The sequence below is a fragment of the Podarcis bocagei genome, assembly GCF_964188305.1.
Source record: "Podarcis bocagei genome assembly, chromosome: 17".
Lineage (NCBI taxonomy): Eukaryota > Metazoa > Chordata > Lepidosauria > Squamata > Lacertidae > Podarcis > Podarcis bocagei.
The window spans coordinates 35108616-35124699 of NC_138143.1; the positions used below are offsets into that span (position 1 = coordinate 35108616).

At 45.5% G+C, this 16084-nt stretch overlaps 1 protein-coding gene across 3 annotated transcripts; it reads left to right on the top strand.

Moving 5' to 3' along the window:
• The first annotated feature begins 834 nt into the window (after positions 1–834).
• Positions 835–13256, top strand: PPP1R3B (protein phosphatase 1 regulatory subunit 3B). 3 transcript variants are annotated; one of them, XM_081176905.1, is made up of 3 exons: positions 835–971; positions 2204–2304; positions 11360–13256. In XM_081176905.1, exons 2-3 carry the CDS (start codon positions 2300–2302, stop codon positions 12249–12251), a joined length of 897 nt encoding a protein of 298 aa, XP_081033031.1. In that variant the 5' UTR covers positions 835–971; positions 2204–2299; the 3' UTR covers positions 12252–13256. The 3 variants fall into 3 exon arrangements, with proteins under 3 accessions (XP_081033031.1, XP_081033033.1, XP_081033032.1); XM_081176907.1 differs by lacking the exon at positions 835–971 and adding an exon at positions 1053–1074; XM_081176906.1 differs by lacking the exon at positions 835–971 and adding an exon at positions 1214–1546.
• Positions 13257–16084: the final 2828 nt, after the last annotated feature.

Sequence of the window (16084 nt, forward strand, 5' to 3'; positions counted from 1 at the left end):
CCTGCTGGCCACATGACCCGGAAGCTGTACGCCGGCTCCCTCGGCCAATAAAGCAAGATGAGCGCCACAACCCCAGAGTCGTCTGCGACTGGACCTAACGGTCAGGGGTCCCTTTACCTTTAGCATGACCAATGGTCACGGATGATGGGAATTGTAGTCCAAAAAAAAACCCACCAACCACAACCAACTGGAGACCCAAGTTTGGGAAACACTGTCTACAAAGGCACTATATATTTGACACAGGTACTTTCTAAACAACAACAACTTTCCTTCAGAGAATCCTGAGGGGACTTTTTAACTTCCAAAAGGGTCGCACAACTCAAGCGCCACACATTTTCGAGAACGTTTAGCTTGTCCCACCCAGAGCTACATGTTCCAGGCACCCTGAGCAAACCACAGTTCCCAGGATTATTGTTCTGCGTCCAGTTGGGGAAAGGAAATGCGTTTAGTATGTTGCACTTATTAGGAAAAGGAGGCCTTGGGCGCCAAGACCGACGCCTCCGTCTGAGAGAAGGCCCTAAAACGCGCACGGGCCTGGGGTGGAAGTGGGCCGCTTGCCCCAGGCCTCCCTCCACGCTCCATCCCATTCCCAGCCCCCGTGCGCTCCAGATGCGCGCTATCACTTGCCGGGGCCGCCGCCGCCCCCTCCCCGCCAGCCCGCCCGGCGTCCACGCGCCACCCTCCTGGTCTCTCACGGGGAAGCTGCGCCGCCATTGGCTGGCGGAGGGCGGGTGAAGAGGCCGGCCATTGGCCGCGCCGCTGCTTCCTCCCCTGCCGGGGCTGCTCGCCGCCGAACGGGCCGCTCTTAAGGGAGCGGAGGGGGCGCTCGCTTCGCGTGCGCGCAGGGACCGAATGGCCTGGGCCGAGGAAGGAGGGCAGGGCGCCTCCGCGCAGGGCAGCGGAGCCGAATTGGGACGGCTTGTGAAGCCGCAGCAAGCCCGGGAAGCTGGTGCGCGGCCCTGCGGCTCCAGGTATGGGGCGGGGCGGGGAAATGGGGCGAACCAGGTGCGCAGGGAGGGCGCTCTCTCTCATTGCCCAGCGTTCGCTTCCGAGGTCGGCCCCCAAGCGAGCCAGGTCAGGAATGCATGGAAAAAAATTATATTGCCTAAGTAGCGTAATCCTATGCAGAGAAGGGACTTGGTTTCCGCCTAACCCTGCGCAGGAATTGGCTGCGGCGATCCTGTGCGCGCTTGCTTAGTGGTGGGTGGGTGCGCGAGGGAGGGAGTTGCCACGGTGTGGATTCCGAGGAAGCGCAGTAGGCTTGCGCGCAACTTGGAAGAGAGCAAGTCCGGTTGAAATCGGGGCTACAAGGAAGCATCTTTTCAGCCCGAGCCGGATCCAGCCTTGCAACTCCTGAGTCACGAAAAAAGAGAGATTTCCCCCGGAGGCGAAGGCGCTGCGCACCTGGCGAGGCAGTTTTGAAAGCGGGGAGTGGGTCTCTGCTTCGCTGTGTGCTCTTTTCGTTTTCCGCTTTGGATTCAGTCCTTTTTTAAAATAACAAACGGGAAATGAGAGCGCCGAACTTGCTTTCACAGTGGAGCTAAAGGTGAGTCGAACAAAAGCGGCCTTACAAGGCGCGAACCTGGAGTCTCTTTCGACTCCCCTCTTAGGATTCCCCTTATAGGGTAGAGATGACCCGATCTGACAACAGCTTGCCCCATCAGGACGCATGAGTCATGCCTGAGAGGACCTTTAAAATTTAAACCGGGGCTGTGAATGGTTTATCTTCGAAGAAGCGCACCTGCCGGAGATAATTTCTGTAGCAAAGGTTGCTTTTCTTTTTTTAAATGGTGCAGATTGGCTTACAATATTTTATAATGCCTGCTTTTGCCTGAAGCCACTGCGACTAGCAGCTTGAAAAAAAACAAGAAGGTGGCGTTTGTCCCCTGCATTGAGATTATTGAAAGCCCTCCAACACTTAATACTCAGAAGTCCTATTGAATTCAGTAGGGCTTTCAAGTTTGCCTAGGAATTTAGCCTGTAATCTCTAGACACATTTCCTCTCTGAATCCACTCCTGTGTGAAGAAGGTGTGCAAGGGTGTGTGTGAATATGAATAGAGGTGCCTCTGCCTATATCTTTGATCTCTGTAAGAACTTGGAAGGTGGTTGCCTTGTTGGCATGAATGTAGAGAAAGAGGAAGGCGTGGGGCCTGGCATTAGTTTTGGAGCTCTACTAATCCTGCCTTGTCCTGCTGTTTCCAGGCAATGAATCTATAGCTGTTGTGCCTTGTGAAATCTGGGTGCACCTCCAGCCCAGATCATCTTGCAGCATCTTTACAGCTAACCACCTTCGTCCTTATGAGGTATGTAAAACATAATACTACATTATATTATTTTATTTGCACATAGGAGGAACCTTTTCAGTATCCATTTTCCTGCTTTTCTAAGCTCACTTAACAGCACAATTTTGTAGCGTCTACTGTAAGCAGGCTCCTGTTGAATTCAATCATGTATACTTCCAGATTGAATGGGTTTAGGATTGCAGGCTGTAAAAGCCATTGCAGGGTCAGGAATAGAATTGAATGATATTGGTAGCAGTTTTGGATGTGTCATAAATTGCCCCCAAATAATTTTGAGGGTTATACTCTGCTGAGAACTTTGATAATCCCTACTTCTAGAAGTACAGTTCCCTGGGAAGCAGCACCAATTATTGTATCAGTTTAAGGCTCAAGATCCTAAAAGCATTAGAAGAATCCTGCTGGATCAGGTCAGAGGGCCAGCGTAGACCAGCACCTTCCCCTCAAGCTGTGCAACCAAAGGCAGATAGAAGATTGCAAACAGGACATGAGTGCAATAGTAATCTCCCGACTTGCAGTTCTCAATAAACAACTGTTATACAGTGGAGGTAGAACATAGCAATCAATCATGTTTAGTAGCCATTGATAGCCTATGCATGGTGGGACATTTCTACCTTGTAACCATGCATCAGATCAGGCTGCACATCTGTCATATGCTTATGTCTCATTTGGATGATGGGACGCGGGTGGCACTGTGGGTTAAACCACAGAGCCTAGGACTTGCCAATCAGAAAGTCGGCGGTTCGAATTCCCGCGACGGGGTGAGCTCCCGTTGCTCGGTCCCTGCTTCTGCCAACCTAGCAGTTCGAAAGCACGTCAAAGTGCAAGTAGATAAATAGGTACCGCTCCGGCAGGAAGGTAAATGGTGTTTCCGTGTTCTGCTCTGGTTCGCCAGAAGTGGCTTAGTCATGCTGGCCACATGACCCGGAAGCTGTATGCCGGCTCCCTCGGCCAATAAAGTGAGATGAGCACTGCAACCCCAGAGTCGGTCACGACTGGACCTAATGGTCAGGGGTCCCTTTACCTTTTACAGTTTCAGAAATCTAGGAGCGTGGCTTTTGTTCTCTGTGTTGAAGGGTTTCTGATGGAGCATAGATAGGCTTCATCATGCCCATACATAAAAAGAGTGCACCAGGAGACTGGAGCAAAACCCACATCCTACCTAGGATGGCTAGATGAAAAAGGCTCCTGCAGTTTCAATAGCTGTGTAGAACAGGGAATTTCATCAGGTATGGAGTTGTTGTGCAACATGCAGTGCCTGTGTCTTTAAGGTTATAGAAAAATGAGCAGTTGCATCTGCATCATAAAGGACATAGACAGATGGATTTGCAGTAAGTGATGCAGGTGAGAATAAGCAGAAGTCTGGTGGCTGGGTCAGAGATTAAAGTCATTCAGGAAACATTTTTCTAAATTGGAGAAATAAGTCTGCTGTCATTTCATTCACAGCAAAAAAGGAATGAAAACAAACGAACCTGATTTTGGCTCTCCCAATATTGTTGGAAGCACTATTGTAGCTGATAATATTGTTTGTATTTTTTTTAATGGCTTGAAGCAGTTAGAAGATTATATAAAAATGGCCTTCTTTAGACAGGTCAAAGATCCATCTAGTTTCGTGTTTTAAACAGTGGCCAGCCTTAGGAAACTCTCAGTCAGTTAACTACTTTCCTTGTTGGTCTTTTTATGCCATATCTGTTATTCAGATATATACTGCCTCTGAATGTGGCAGTTTCATATAGCTATTGCAGTGGGTTGGACTAGATGGCCCCCTGTATCCCTTCCAATTCTACAATTCTTTGATTCCATACGATGATAGCTATTGGTTAATCTATTCTTACGGAATTTGTGAAGTCCATTTTGAAAGTCCTCTTAAGTGCTATCATGAATTAAGCTCGCACTGTGATAATAATTGCTAACTTGGACTGCTAGAGTTGGCCTTAATTTCAGTGTAATTCAAAGTGATTTTAATAAAAAACCGACCATGCTAATGTGCTACCCTCTCTTTTTATATACATTTATATGCTTTCCTTCAATGGAGTTAAGGGCCGTATACATTAAAATCCATATTTAAATATTTAAGTGCCTGTGTTTTGAAACCTGGACTTGCACAGTGAACCCCAGACTAATAAGTTTGGTTTCAGATTTTGACATCCTTTAGTTGTGAAAAGCCTCAGCAAACTCAGCTCTAATACGGTCCCATAGGAAGCTTTGTGCTTGTGACTCTCAACAGAAATCTCTCAAGGGCTTTATCCTTCCAAAGCTTGAATTGCAGCAGAACCTTCATGCTTCATCTGGGAGTTACTTGTAACAAAGCAATTTGCTTAGCCTTATTAATGAGTAGGATGTGAAACTGGGCATGTTGGGAAATAGATGCAAAACTAGCATGCTAGCTCTGACTTAGTTTGGAGAGAGTATTTAAGAAAATCAGGCCTATCTTGGTCATCATCCTGTTCTTAAAGTAGCCAACTTTGTAACTGCAGTTGGGGCCTGACACTTGGAATTCCAGCAAAAAAATTATCAGTTTGCAAATAGGCAAGAGGCCAAAACTGACTTCTTTCCCCAACATCTGCTAAACTAGATTCCAAACAGGGAATTTCTGATGTGGTTCTTCCTTGTTAGACATCAATCTTATTAAATGAGGGTTTCGTTTTGACACATGGTTCCTGAAATCATGCAGCTGTGACTTTTTGAACAAAAGAAAATCTGTCTTTTAGGATTTCGAATTGGTCAGAACTGTGATGAGTTCTTAGGAAGCTGGATCCATCTAGCGAAGTATTTAATAATAATAATAATAATTTTTATTTATACCCCGCCCTCCCCAGCCAAGGCCAGGCTCAGGGCAGCTAACAAGTAATAACAAAAACAAGTTGAATGAATGCAACTTAATAACCAGATTAAAATACAACATTAAAATATTAAAATGCAGCCTTATCACAGGAGGAGAAAGGAAAAAGAAAAAAAGAAAGAGGGGGAGGGAATAAAATTGGCTCCAAGCCAAAGGCCAGGCGGAACAACTCTTGTCTTACATGCCCTGCGGAAAGAAATCAGATCCTGCAGGGCCCTGGTCTCATGAGGCAGAGCGTTCCACCAGGCTGGAGCCAGCGTTGAAAAGGCCCTGGCTCTGGTTGAGGCTAAACTAACTTCCTTAGGGTCCGTTGGAGAGGCGGTCCTGTAGGTACAGGGTCCTAGGCCATGAAGGGCTTTAAAGGTCAAAAGCAGCACCTTAAATCTGACCCTGTACAGGAAAAGCACTGGGCGAATATGGAAGTGGAAGCAGCTTTGCAGACTCTCAGGCAGAGGACACGCTCAGTCCTACCAGGAAATGCTCTGCCACTCTTTTAAGTGTTGTGAGGAAGGAATTGTCCCATAAAGGTTGACTGGTGTTTTGTCAGGGGCTATCTGCATGACAACAGAACTGCAAATACCTGGCATGCTGATAACAGGTATCTGAAACAGGTCTGGCACATTGTCTCTCAAACAAAGAGTCTTGTGGCACTTTAAAGACTTAACACATTTATTACTGCATAAGCTTCCCTGGATTGTGGTCCACTTCATCAGATGCATGAAGTGGGTACAGAGCAGTTTTTGGGTGGGGAATGAAATGCAGCAAAGGACACACAGTGATAATTATGTACTTAATGGTGGTAATTCACAAAAACAGCTGCTGGGTGCACAGGCATGCTGGCACAGCCCGTTAACATAAATAATGTCCTAAAAATCATGTTCAGTCCATAAATAATGGCAGTTCAAATGATTGAACTTCTTGAAGCAATCTCCCTACAAAGTTCCTTTATCATCACCATCGTAAACTTTTATTGCACGAGCCAAAGGCCATGGCGTCATCCGATTCCTTTATCTTGAGTAGTTCTTCCCATTCAGATGGTTTGATGTATTGCAGTTCAGTAGTTTCATGTTACAGTCTCCCTCTGTTGAAGTTCCTTGGAGTAGTTCATCCCGTTTTGATATGCTTTGGGTTAAGTGCAGACAAGTGGATTTTCATATAGGAATTTCGGAACACGATGGCTGTCAAACTTTGTTATCTTTAGAGAACCATTTCCACATTGGCATGTCTGCTGAGGGACCTTTGAGCATCTGTTGTATGTTGCAGAGGATTCTGGATCATGTTCTGGAGAAGAGCATGCTGTTTGTGTTGGGTATTCATGTTAGTAAAGGTAAAGGGACCCCTGACCATTAGGTCCAGTTGTGGCCGACTCTGGGGTTGCGGCGCTCATCTCGCTTTATTGGCCGAGGTAGCCGGCGTACAGCTTCCGGGTCATGTGGCCAGCATGACTAAGCCGCTTCTGGCGAACCAGAGCAGCGCACGGAAACACCGTTTACCTTCTCGCCGGAGCGGTACCTATTTATCTACTTGCACTTTGACGTGCTTTTGAACTGCTAGGTTGGCAGGAGCAGGGACCGAGCAACAGGAGCTCACCCTGTCGCGGGGATTTGAACCGCCGACCTTCTGATCAGCAAGTCCTAGGCTCTGTAGTTTAACCCACAGTGCCACCCGCGTCCCTGGTGGGTATTCATGTTAGCCTGCATCAAATGTACTGCAAAACCCACCCAGCACTCCCTGTCTGCTCCACCTTGCAGGAGAACATGAGTAGTGGCAGGCAAGTTGCCTTTAGGCAGCTTGTCTGCCATTAGTCAATCAGCTTCCCAATGAGAAGCTTCTTGTTTCTAAGGTTCCCAAGAATGCTGTTTGAAAACTGCTTCCCAAAGAAATATACACAGTAGTTGTATAGGTAACCCTTGCTCCACAATGTTATGGTGTATATGGGCTTTCCTCTGAGACCAAGTTGTGAAAGGTATCTAGACAGTATAAGTCTGAGCAGAAACAGAGATTGCTTTGCTTATCCACAAAATGGGTGTTGTCTCATGTTTGTCAGATATAATTTTATCTGTTGGCTGAATCAGTGTGCACTTTAGTCAGAATTGCATATATGGGGAGAGCTTCCTATTTGCAATAATATCACCATCTGGAATGACAAATTAGCAGAATTGGTTAAAAAAAAATGTGCAGGGACTTCTGTGGTTAACTGCGAAACTTAAATTTGTTCAGCTTAAGTGTTTCTAAAGGACATGGGTGGCGCTGTGGGTTAAACCACAGAGCCTAGGACTTGCTGATCTGAAGGTCAGCAGTTCGAATCCCCGCGACGGGGTGAGCTCCCGTTGCTCTGTCCCAGCTCCTGCCAACCTAGCAGTTCGAAAACACGTCAAAGTGCAAATAGATAAATAGGTACCACTCTGGTGGGAAGGTAAACGGCGTTTCTCTGTGCTGCTCTGGTTCGCCAGAAGCGGCTTAGTCATGCTGGCCACATGACCCGGAAGCTGTACGCCGGCTCCCTCGGCCAATAAAGCGAGATGAGCGCCACAACCCCAGAGTCGGCCACGACTGGCCCTAATGGTCAGGGGTCCCTTTACCTTTACCTTTTTACCTTGTTTTCTAGACTAGGAATGGTGAGTAAGCCTGTGGACCTTCAGATGTTGTTGGACTACATCTCCCATCATCCCTAGCAAGCAGGACCCAGTGGTCAGGGATGATGGGAATTGTAGTCCCTAAACAGGTGGATACCCAAGTTTGGGAAACACTGATCTGGAGGGTCATAGACTTCTCACCCCTGCCTTAGACTACTACCTTCTTATTTCAGTGTTTTCTGTTATAAGCTGGCAACATCGAAACTTGGTCACTGAGAAAATTTGTGGGTGGGTGTGCGTGCGTGCATAAACTGAATGGAAACTTAGAGACGGTTTATTCCAAACCCATAGCTCAGCCTTCCTGACTTTGTGCCCTCCAGATATCCTGGACGACAACAACCAGCCCCAAATAGCATGGTCAGTGGTCAGGGATTATGGGAGTTATGGTTCCAGCAGGGTCTGGAGGGCACTGTGTTAGGAACAGCTGACTAGTGTGTGGCAATATAGGGGATAGGTGCTCCTGCGCCATAGATTCTAGTCTTCCAACCCAAGATTTACACTCAATTGAGGTCCAGAATATTTGAAACTGGTCCATTGTTAAACTTTGCACTAAGCATCACCTAGCTAATTTATTACTCAATTAGGCCTAGGAAGTGGTAGCATGCAGAGCAGGAAATACATTACAGTGGTACTTCGGGTTAAGTACTTAATTCGTTCCAGAGGTCCATTCTTAACCTGAAACTGTTCTTAACCTGAAGCACCACTTTAGCTAATGGGGCCTCCTGCTGTCGCCACGCCGCCGGAGCATGATTTCTGTTCTCATCCTGAAGCAAAGTTCTTAACCCGAGGTACTATTTCTGGGTTAGCAGAGTCTGTAACCTGAAGCATATGTAACCTGAAGCATATGTAACCTGAGGTACCACTGTACTTTCCGGTCTAGTGTTTACGTTTGTGGTGGTTCTTTTAACCTTTTTTGTCACTCATTCTTGGATTTGGGCCATTTCTGCAAACTCTTACAAGAAGTTCAGATTCATGAAATGTCTCAATACTGGTTTGGCCGCTGACTGAACTTGCTAATGCTGGTTCCGGTCGCACGTCTGCTGCGGCTTCCTTTCCAGCAATGAATTCAATAGAGTCTGTCACTGCTGCTTAATCAACTCACCACTTCCTGTTTCTACACTTCCAATGAAAGTTTCCAGTACTCGTGGGCGGGGCTAATTTGCTGCATAAAGAAGCCTTATTAGAGACAGTGTACAAGTTGCCCTTCATTCAGCTGCCTGAACCAATCTGTGCCCTTAGCGGTGTTGGGATACCAGCATTTCGGATTGCAATGTGGTTTCCGTCCAGCAACTTCTGGGTTCCTGGGTGAGCATGCTGATGAAGGTGTTTGCTTTTTGAGAATGCTTTCAAGTGAGACTTGGTGTTTCTCAAACTTGGGTCTCCAGCTGGTTTTGAACTACAGTTCCCATCACCCCTGACCACTGGTCCTGCTAGCTAGCGATGATGGGAGCTGTAGTCCAAAAACATCTGGAGACCCAAGTTTGGGAAACACTGTTTAGAGGAAGAGTTGTTCCTCAATTAGAATGCTTAAAATAAATATAAACTATTATATATTTCTGGGGTTGTCTAGTGTAGAGAAGAACGAGGGCTGATAATTGTGTTCATGTGAAGTAGAAGACTGTTAGGATGGAGCAGGAATCTGAACTATGGATCTTCTCTGTTGAAATTCTGCATTGGAATCACTGCATCTGAAAATTCTGCATATTTCTACATGATGGGAGGAGCATCGTTAAATTAGTACACCTTTCATCAACACGGTTTGGTTGAAATTCTAAAAAGAATATTCAAATTGATTACAGTGGTACCTCGGAACATAATCAGTTCCGGAAGACCGTTTGGGTTCTGAAACGTTCGAAAACCGAGGCACAAAGGGCGGTCTGCAAATTTAATTGAGAAAATTTAGGAACACTCAGCGGAAGCTATTCAGAAACAGAAGCATTTACTTCCGGGTTTTCGCCATTTGAAAAGCGGTTCGGAAACAGAGGTACCACTGTAATTTAAACAAAGTTCTAAATTGTCACGGGGGGTGATGTAGGAAATGTGATTTGAATCCAGTTTTCTCTGTTTGATAAGCTGCATTCTTTTGAACATATATCCAAGCCAGCTGATTGCAAAAGCAGTCAAAATCTGTTGGTTTGCAGGCATGCAGATTGGAATGCCTTTCATTATGCAACCCATATACCTCTTCCGTTACATAATTTTAAATCTGCATGAGGCAGTTGTGGAATTTCTGTTTCTCTGTACCAAGGATGTTGGCCAAGATCACTTACTTGGTGACTAAGGCTTCCATCCTATGCGCACGTACCTTGGAGCAAACTGATTGAAATTCGTAGGACTTTCTTCTGAATAAGCATGCTTTGGATTGCTCTGCATGTGAGGGCTGTGGATTCAGGCATTTTAAAACTCTATTTAAGGTTTTTGAACTTTTTAGGCTAAATCTCCCATCAAAACGAAATACACAACCCTGAAGCAATGCCATCGAGCTAAAGATATAAATTGTGAATGTGGCAAACACATTTTGCAAAGATGTGTCTACCATGGAGAACTGGGATTGGTTCTGGAATGCTGTTGAAAACTAGAAGCTAGGGTCAACCAATGAAGCTGATTTTTGGGAGATTAAGGACACCTAAGAGGAAGTATCACTTTAAACAGCTCATAGTTAAATGATGGAGTACAGTACCATATAATGTATTGATGTGGGAGAATGTCATTGTGGTCACATCCCGTTCGTGGCTATCCCATAAGCACTTGGTTGGCCACTGTGGGAGCAGAATGCTGCATTATCCCATAATATTTGCTTCAACGTCTTTAGGGCACCTTCATAACTCAGGTAATACAGTTGGGGGGGTGACAGACCAATAGAGGTGGCTTTTTTAGCAAATGGCAGAAAACCTTATGGGATTATGGGATAATGCACACAGTGACTTGCGATCTCGATCACACACCGTCTGTAGTCCGCTGGCAATAGGAGTACAATATGGGCATGTCTTTAAGTTAACATCTTACATTAAAAACCTGACAGTACCAAATTATCGAAGGCTTTTCACCAAAGCCAGACTAAACATCTTTCCTTCTGCAGGGTTGGATGGCAGGTTGAGAGGAGTTCCCTACTAGGACAGACTTTGCTCGTGTGGTCAAGACATCGATTCCATAAAACATATTTTGTTGCACTGTGCAAAATATGAGCAAGCCAGGGCTGAACTGATTCTACCCTTGCTGGTACCTTTCCCGGGAAAATCAGAGGCTCACTATGTCAAGTTCCTATTGGAAGACCGGACAAACGCTAGAACATTAGCAGTGGCAAACTTTTTATTGGTGGTTGCAAGAACCAATGATCCCTATATTCTGAACAAAATGCTTGTTTAACCTGGAGGTAGGCTGTATGAATTGTGTATTGCTTTGTAACGATGGGTTGGGTCTCTGGACCGTAATAAAGGTTGATGCTGCTGCTGGACTAAATAGGCCTAGTCAGATCCAATAGGAGAGTCCTTGCATATAAAACCTGGGTTTTGTAGCTGCTTGAGATGTGAAATGGCCCTCTGATTATTGACCAGTCTTTGTTTTCTTCCTCCTCCTTCTTCAGAATATTGGACTCCTTTCCTCACAAGCCCACAATGGCAGTGGATGTAGCCATGCAGGTCTACCTGCGCACGCCCTACTTGCGAAGGGAGAGTTTTGCCTGCAAAATTGCTCCGAAGCCGAAGACGCCTTTGCGGCCTTGCATCCATCTGAACAGCAACACCGAGCTAAACGAACTGGGGGAGGAAGTCAAAGCGCTGCAGAGCAACCGCGTGAAGAAGAGGGTTTCCTTTGCGGACAGCAGGGGCTTGTCTCTCACGGTCGTTAAAGTGTTCTCCCAGTTTGACGAGCCGTTGGAGATCCCATTTAATATCACGGAACTAATAGACAACATTGTGGGCCTGACGACCGTGGACAGAGACGACTTTGTCTTGGATTTCGTACAGCCTTCTGCAGATTATTTGGACTTCCGGAATCGCCTCCAAGCCGACTACGTCTGCCTTGAAAACTGCATGCTGAAAGATAAAGCCATCATCGGCACCGTGAAAGTCAGGAATCTTGCATTTGAGAAGGCTGTGAAGATCCGGGTGACATTTGACACCTGGAAAACCTTCACAGACTACCCATGCCAGTATGTTAAGGACACGTACGCAGGTTCAGATAAGGACACGTTCTCCTTCGAAGTCAGCTTGCCAGAGAGAGTTCAACCCCATGAAAGAATAGAGTTTGCTGTGTGTTATGAATGTGATGGCAAGGTATATTGGGACAGCAACAAGGGCGTCAACTACAGGATCATCCGGTCTGAACTCAAATCTGCCCGGGAGATTTCTCAGCCGCAGGGCGGACCTGGCTTTGGGATTGCCTTTGACCAGTTTGGAAGCCCCCGGTGTTCCTACGGCCTGTTTCCTGAATGGCCCAGCTACTCAGGGTATGAGAAACGCGGGCCTTATTACTGAATGAAAGATCTGGGCTCTGTATTTGCAAACATCCTGCTCAGCAAACATCTGGGAGTTTGCTGCAAGGGCACAGTTGAGAAAGGAGGCTCACATGAGTTGGCAGAAACTGAAACTGAAGGACTTGCGAAACTCCTGACTGCAGATGGTTTTTAAAAACAGGTGCTCTTTGCATCATCCTGGATGTAATGAATTTAAACAGCTAGAAAAGGGGAGATCTCTTTGCTGTCTTAAGACTAACGCTGCCAAGTCTCCCAAGTCCAGTTCAGCTTTCACTGCTTCAGTCCAAGCAGTTCTGCTGACATGTTTTGAGGTTCACCACAGTATTGCAAGCCGTACAGAGAAATGTTTGCCTATGCTTCACCTGTTGAGCTATGGAACCCTGCTGGGGTACACATCTCCAAAAAGCTATTCCATGTTTGACAAAGAACTATGGAGACAATATCCAGCCTTGTGAGGGAGCTATGCTAGCATCTTCCCTTATCTACTTTGTCCGATCTGGAAGAGACCAAGGCGTTCAAATAGAAGTGGCTGTAATTTTAGCTTGTATTATGACTCTGCTCCCTTCCATTTTAGGAAATGCCTTCATTTGTGGGAAGATACCAGGGTGCTTACTCACTGTTCTGCCTTTTTTTTTTGACGAGAACAGTATGTTTTAAGTTCTTCTCAACAATGGCTGAGGCTGGAGAGTTTCTGGGAGGTCATTCATGTTATAATCTTGTAGCCCCTGAGCAAAATGTGTGTGAGAGCGTAGGTTGAGGGGCTGCGATCTTATTAATGTGCCTTGAACAACTATTTTGGGTTGGCTGCAAAGAGTAAAAATATCTATTTTTTTATGAACACATAACTTTTCATATGACCGTTTTATTTAAATGTATTTCTTTTGAGCCCGGTATAGATGTCTGGTTAAATAACTGTGTTGTTTTACTACTTCCCCATCCCCATTAATTTTATAAAATTGAGTGTTACTGACAAAATCAAATAAAGGTTATCGACTCGTATGAGGAATATTCGTTATGTTCAGTGCAACATCCCTGCCCCACAGCTCGCTCACAGGAGAGACTGTACATCAGTGATACAGCATGTGTTCTCTGCGTGCAGAAAATCCCAGGTTTAAACCCTGGGTAGGACATGGAGAGACTATGATTGAAACCCTGGAGGGCCACTTTTGGGCAGTGTTGACCATACAGAGCTAGGTAGCTAATGGCCTGACCTAGTAGGAGGCAGTTTTGCACGTTCCTGTAGGCTAGGAAAGGAGAGTGGAGGAAGGGCAGAAGGAAGCAAGGGCCGTGGGTTGTTAATTTCCACACTAGCTTCGCAGTACATAGCTGCAGCAGACAGCCATGTTTCATGGTCCATTGGGGACTGTTAGATCCAAGCCCCTACGTTGTGACTTGAACACTAAAGAAAGCCATTTAGCTTCCCTCCACCCTTTGTACTGTGCAAGCCCAGCTCACAAGAGCTTTTGACTGCTGCAAGTGAATTCTCAAGCCAAACACATGAGACTAACGAATCTGTGGAGTATTGCGGCTCAGTCATGAAGCAAACTGAGTTATGTCAGCTCTACCCAAGTATGGGGTTACAGTAAGGCAGACTGAAAGTTAATTTTGTTACATGAGCTATAGCTCCATAATCTGCTGGTGAAATATTGCAAGACTCTTGGGTCATATTTCTAAGGACCCAGCTACCTAACCCTACTGGTTCCTCTTGCATTCTGTTACATGAAACTGCTCAGATCATCTTGAATTGTAAAGTACATGCATCCATACAATGCTGTGTGCTTTAGGTTGGCACACAATAGAAGAACTTTGTCTTGGAATGTCCGCTTGCTGTTAAATATGGAAAAGGATCCTAATGAACGTGCCACTAATGGCCAGAACCTGAATTCCTACTTGGAACTGTGCTTATAAGCACCTGCATGTTGGAAATGTCAGCATTAAGTACCCAGGTGGTCTCAGATGCTAGCGCTTTTAAAACCAAAAATCTGCTCCCCCACAAAGAGTAGAAAATAATCTGCTAGGGTAACTTGGTCTGAATCTGACTTCCTAAGAGTTGATGCTTATCTAGCCACAACCCACCACCTCCTTTACTAACCTAGAATGGAAGGAGCTGCTTCCGTAGCACTGGGATGTTCTGGGGAGAAGTGAGAGTGGCTGAATCTGCTCCAATGTCTTCATTTATTCTCTTCGGTTACGGAAAAAGCGATCCAGCTCACCGCTATGGTTGCGATAGCTTTAACAGAGTAATAGAAGGAAAGGATTTATTTCCCAGCAATGAAAAATGTAATGAATAAGCAAAATACAGTTAAAATACAACCTTAGGATTGCAACTGGTAAGATTACAGGAGCCTGTATTAAATGGTTTCATCTTTTACGGAACAGTTTCTACCAGATACTTAAATTCCTCATGGGGAAATAATGCTATTTTTGCACTTTACTTCTGAGTAGATGTCATCCATGGAAAAACCACAAACAGGTTTTTCCCCCCAGAACTGTCCCTAAATGTTCAGTTTTGAATTAAGTGGAAAAGCTGAATTGTGAGGATCCACCAGTCTTTGACTGAAGGCTACTTTACCCAGGGGTCTGAGTCACACACTGTCCCAGTATTTGGATTTTATATGAGGCTGGGGTTTAGGAGTGAGGCTTAATCTTACAGGTCTCTAGTCATGGGCTAAGCTTACAGATTAAAGACCTGCTTGTTTGATCCACTACATGTAAAGCCTACATACTGGGACCATGTGTGGGAACTGGACCAAGGGACTGAAGTAAATGGGGAAGAAGTATTGGAACTGAGGAGCTCCATCAAGATCACTACATAAATCCATCAGACTCTTGGAAAAGTTAGGATCCAATTTCTTCCATAAAGCTGAACTCCCAAGGGCTTAAATTACTTCCTTTGGAGCTACTTCAGGACAGTACATTCTTGTAAATAATAATATATATGTGTAGCTAGATGGGTGGGGACTTTACTGACTCTGCTAAAGGTCTCTGTAAGTAACTTGCCAGGCAAGCAGCTGGAGACAAGACTGTGAAATGGAAACTAGGAATGGTTCTCCCAAACAACCCCTTTCATTTCAACTCTTCCCCCGCCATTTTGTTTTTAAAGTCATCTTCTTGGCTTCCTGGTTTCAATTGTCAATATGAATGTAACTGAGGAATTGTCATCCTCGGTTTTATGCTTCAGTGCCTTGCATGTTTTTAAATATTTTGTACACAACTGAAAAAATGCACTTTACAATCACAATGGATTTGTTTTCTGTAGTACTGTCTGTAATATCACCATGCTTTTGTTTTTATCTTGAATAAAAGAAAATGTTACAAGGAGACTTTGCATTTTGTGAAGTGAGAGCTCGGTGGTAAAACATAGCTAAGAATTAAATCTGGAGGCTAAAAAAATGCCTGGGAAGAAGAGAAAATGGAGGGCTTCTGCAAGATAGCAAATTAAGGATGAGCAAAGTCACACTTGGGATGCGGGTGGCACTGTGGGTTAAACCACAGAGCCTAGGGCTTGCCGATCAGAAGGTCGGCGGTTCGAATCCCCGCGACGGGGTGAGCTCCCATTGCTTGGTCCCTGCTCCTGCCAACCTAGCAGTTCGAAAGCACATCATGTGCAAGTAGATAAATAGATACCACTCTGGCGGGAAGGTAAACGGCATTTCTGTGCGCTGCTCTGGTTCACCAGAAGCGGCTTAGTCATGCTGGCCACATGACCCAGAAGCTGCACGCTGGCTCCCTCTGCCAATAAAGCCAGATGAGTGCTGCAACCCCAGAGTCGGACACGACTGGACCTAATAGTCAGGGTTCCCTTTACCTTTTAAGGCCACACTGTTGTAAAAT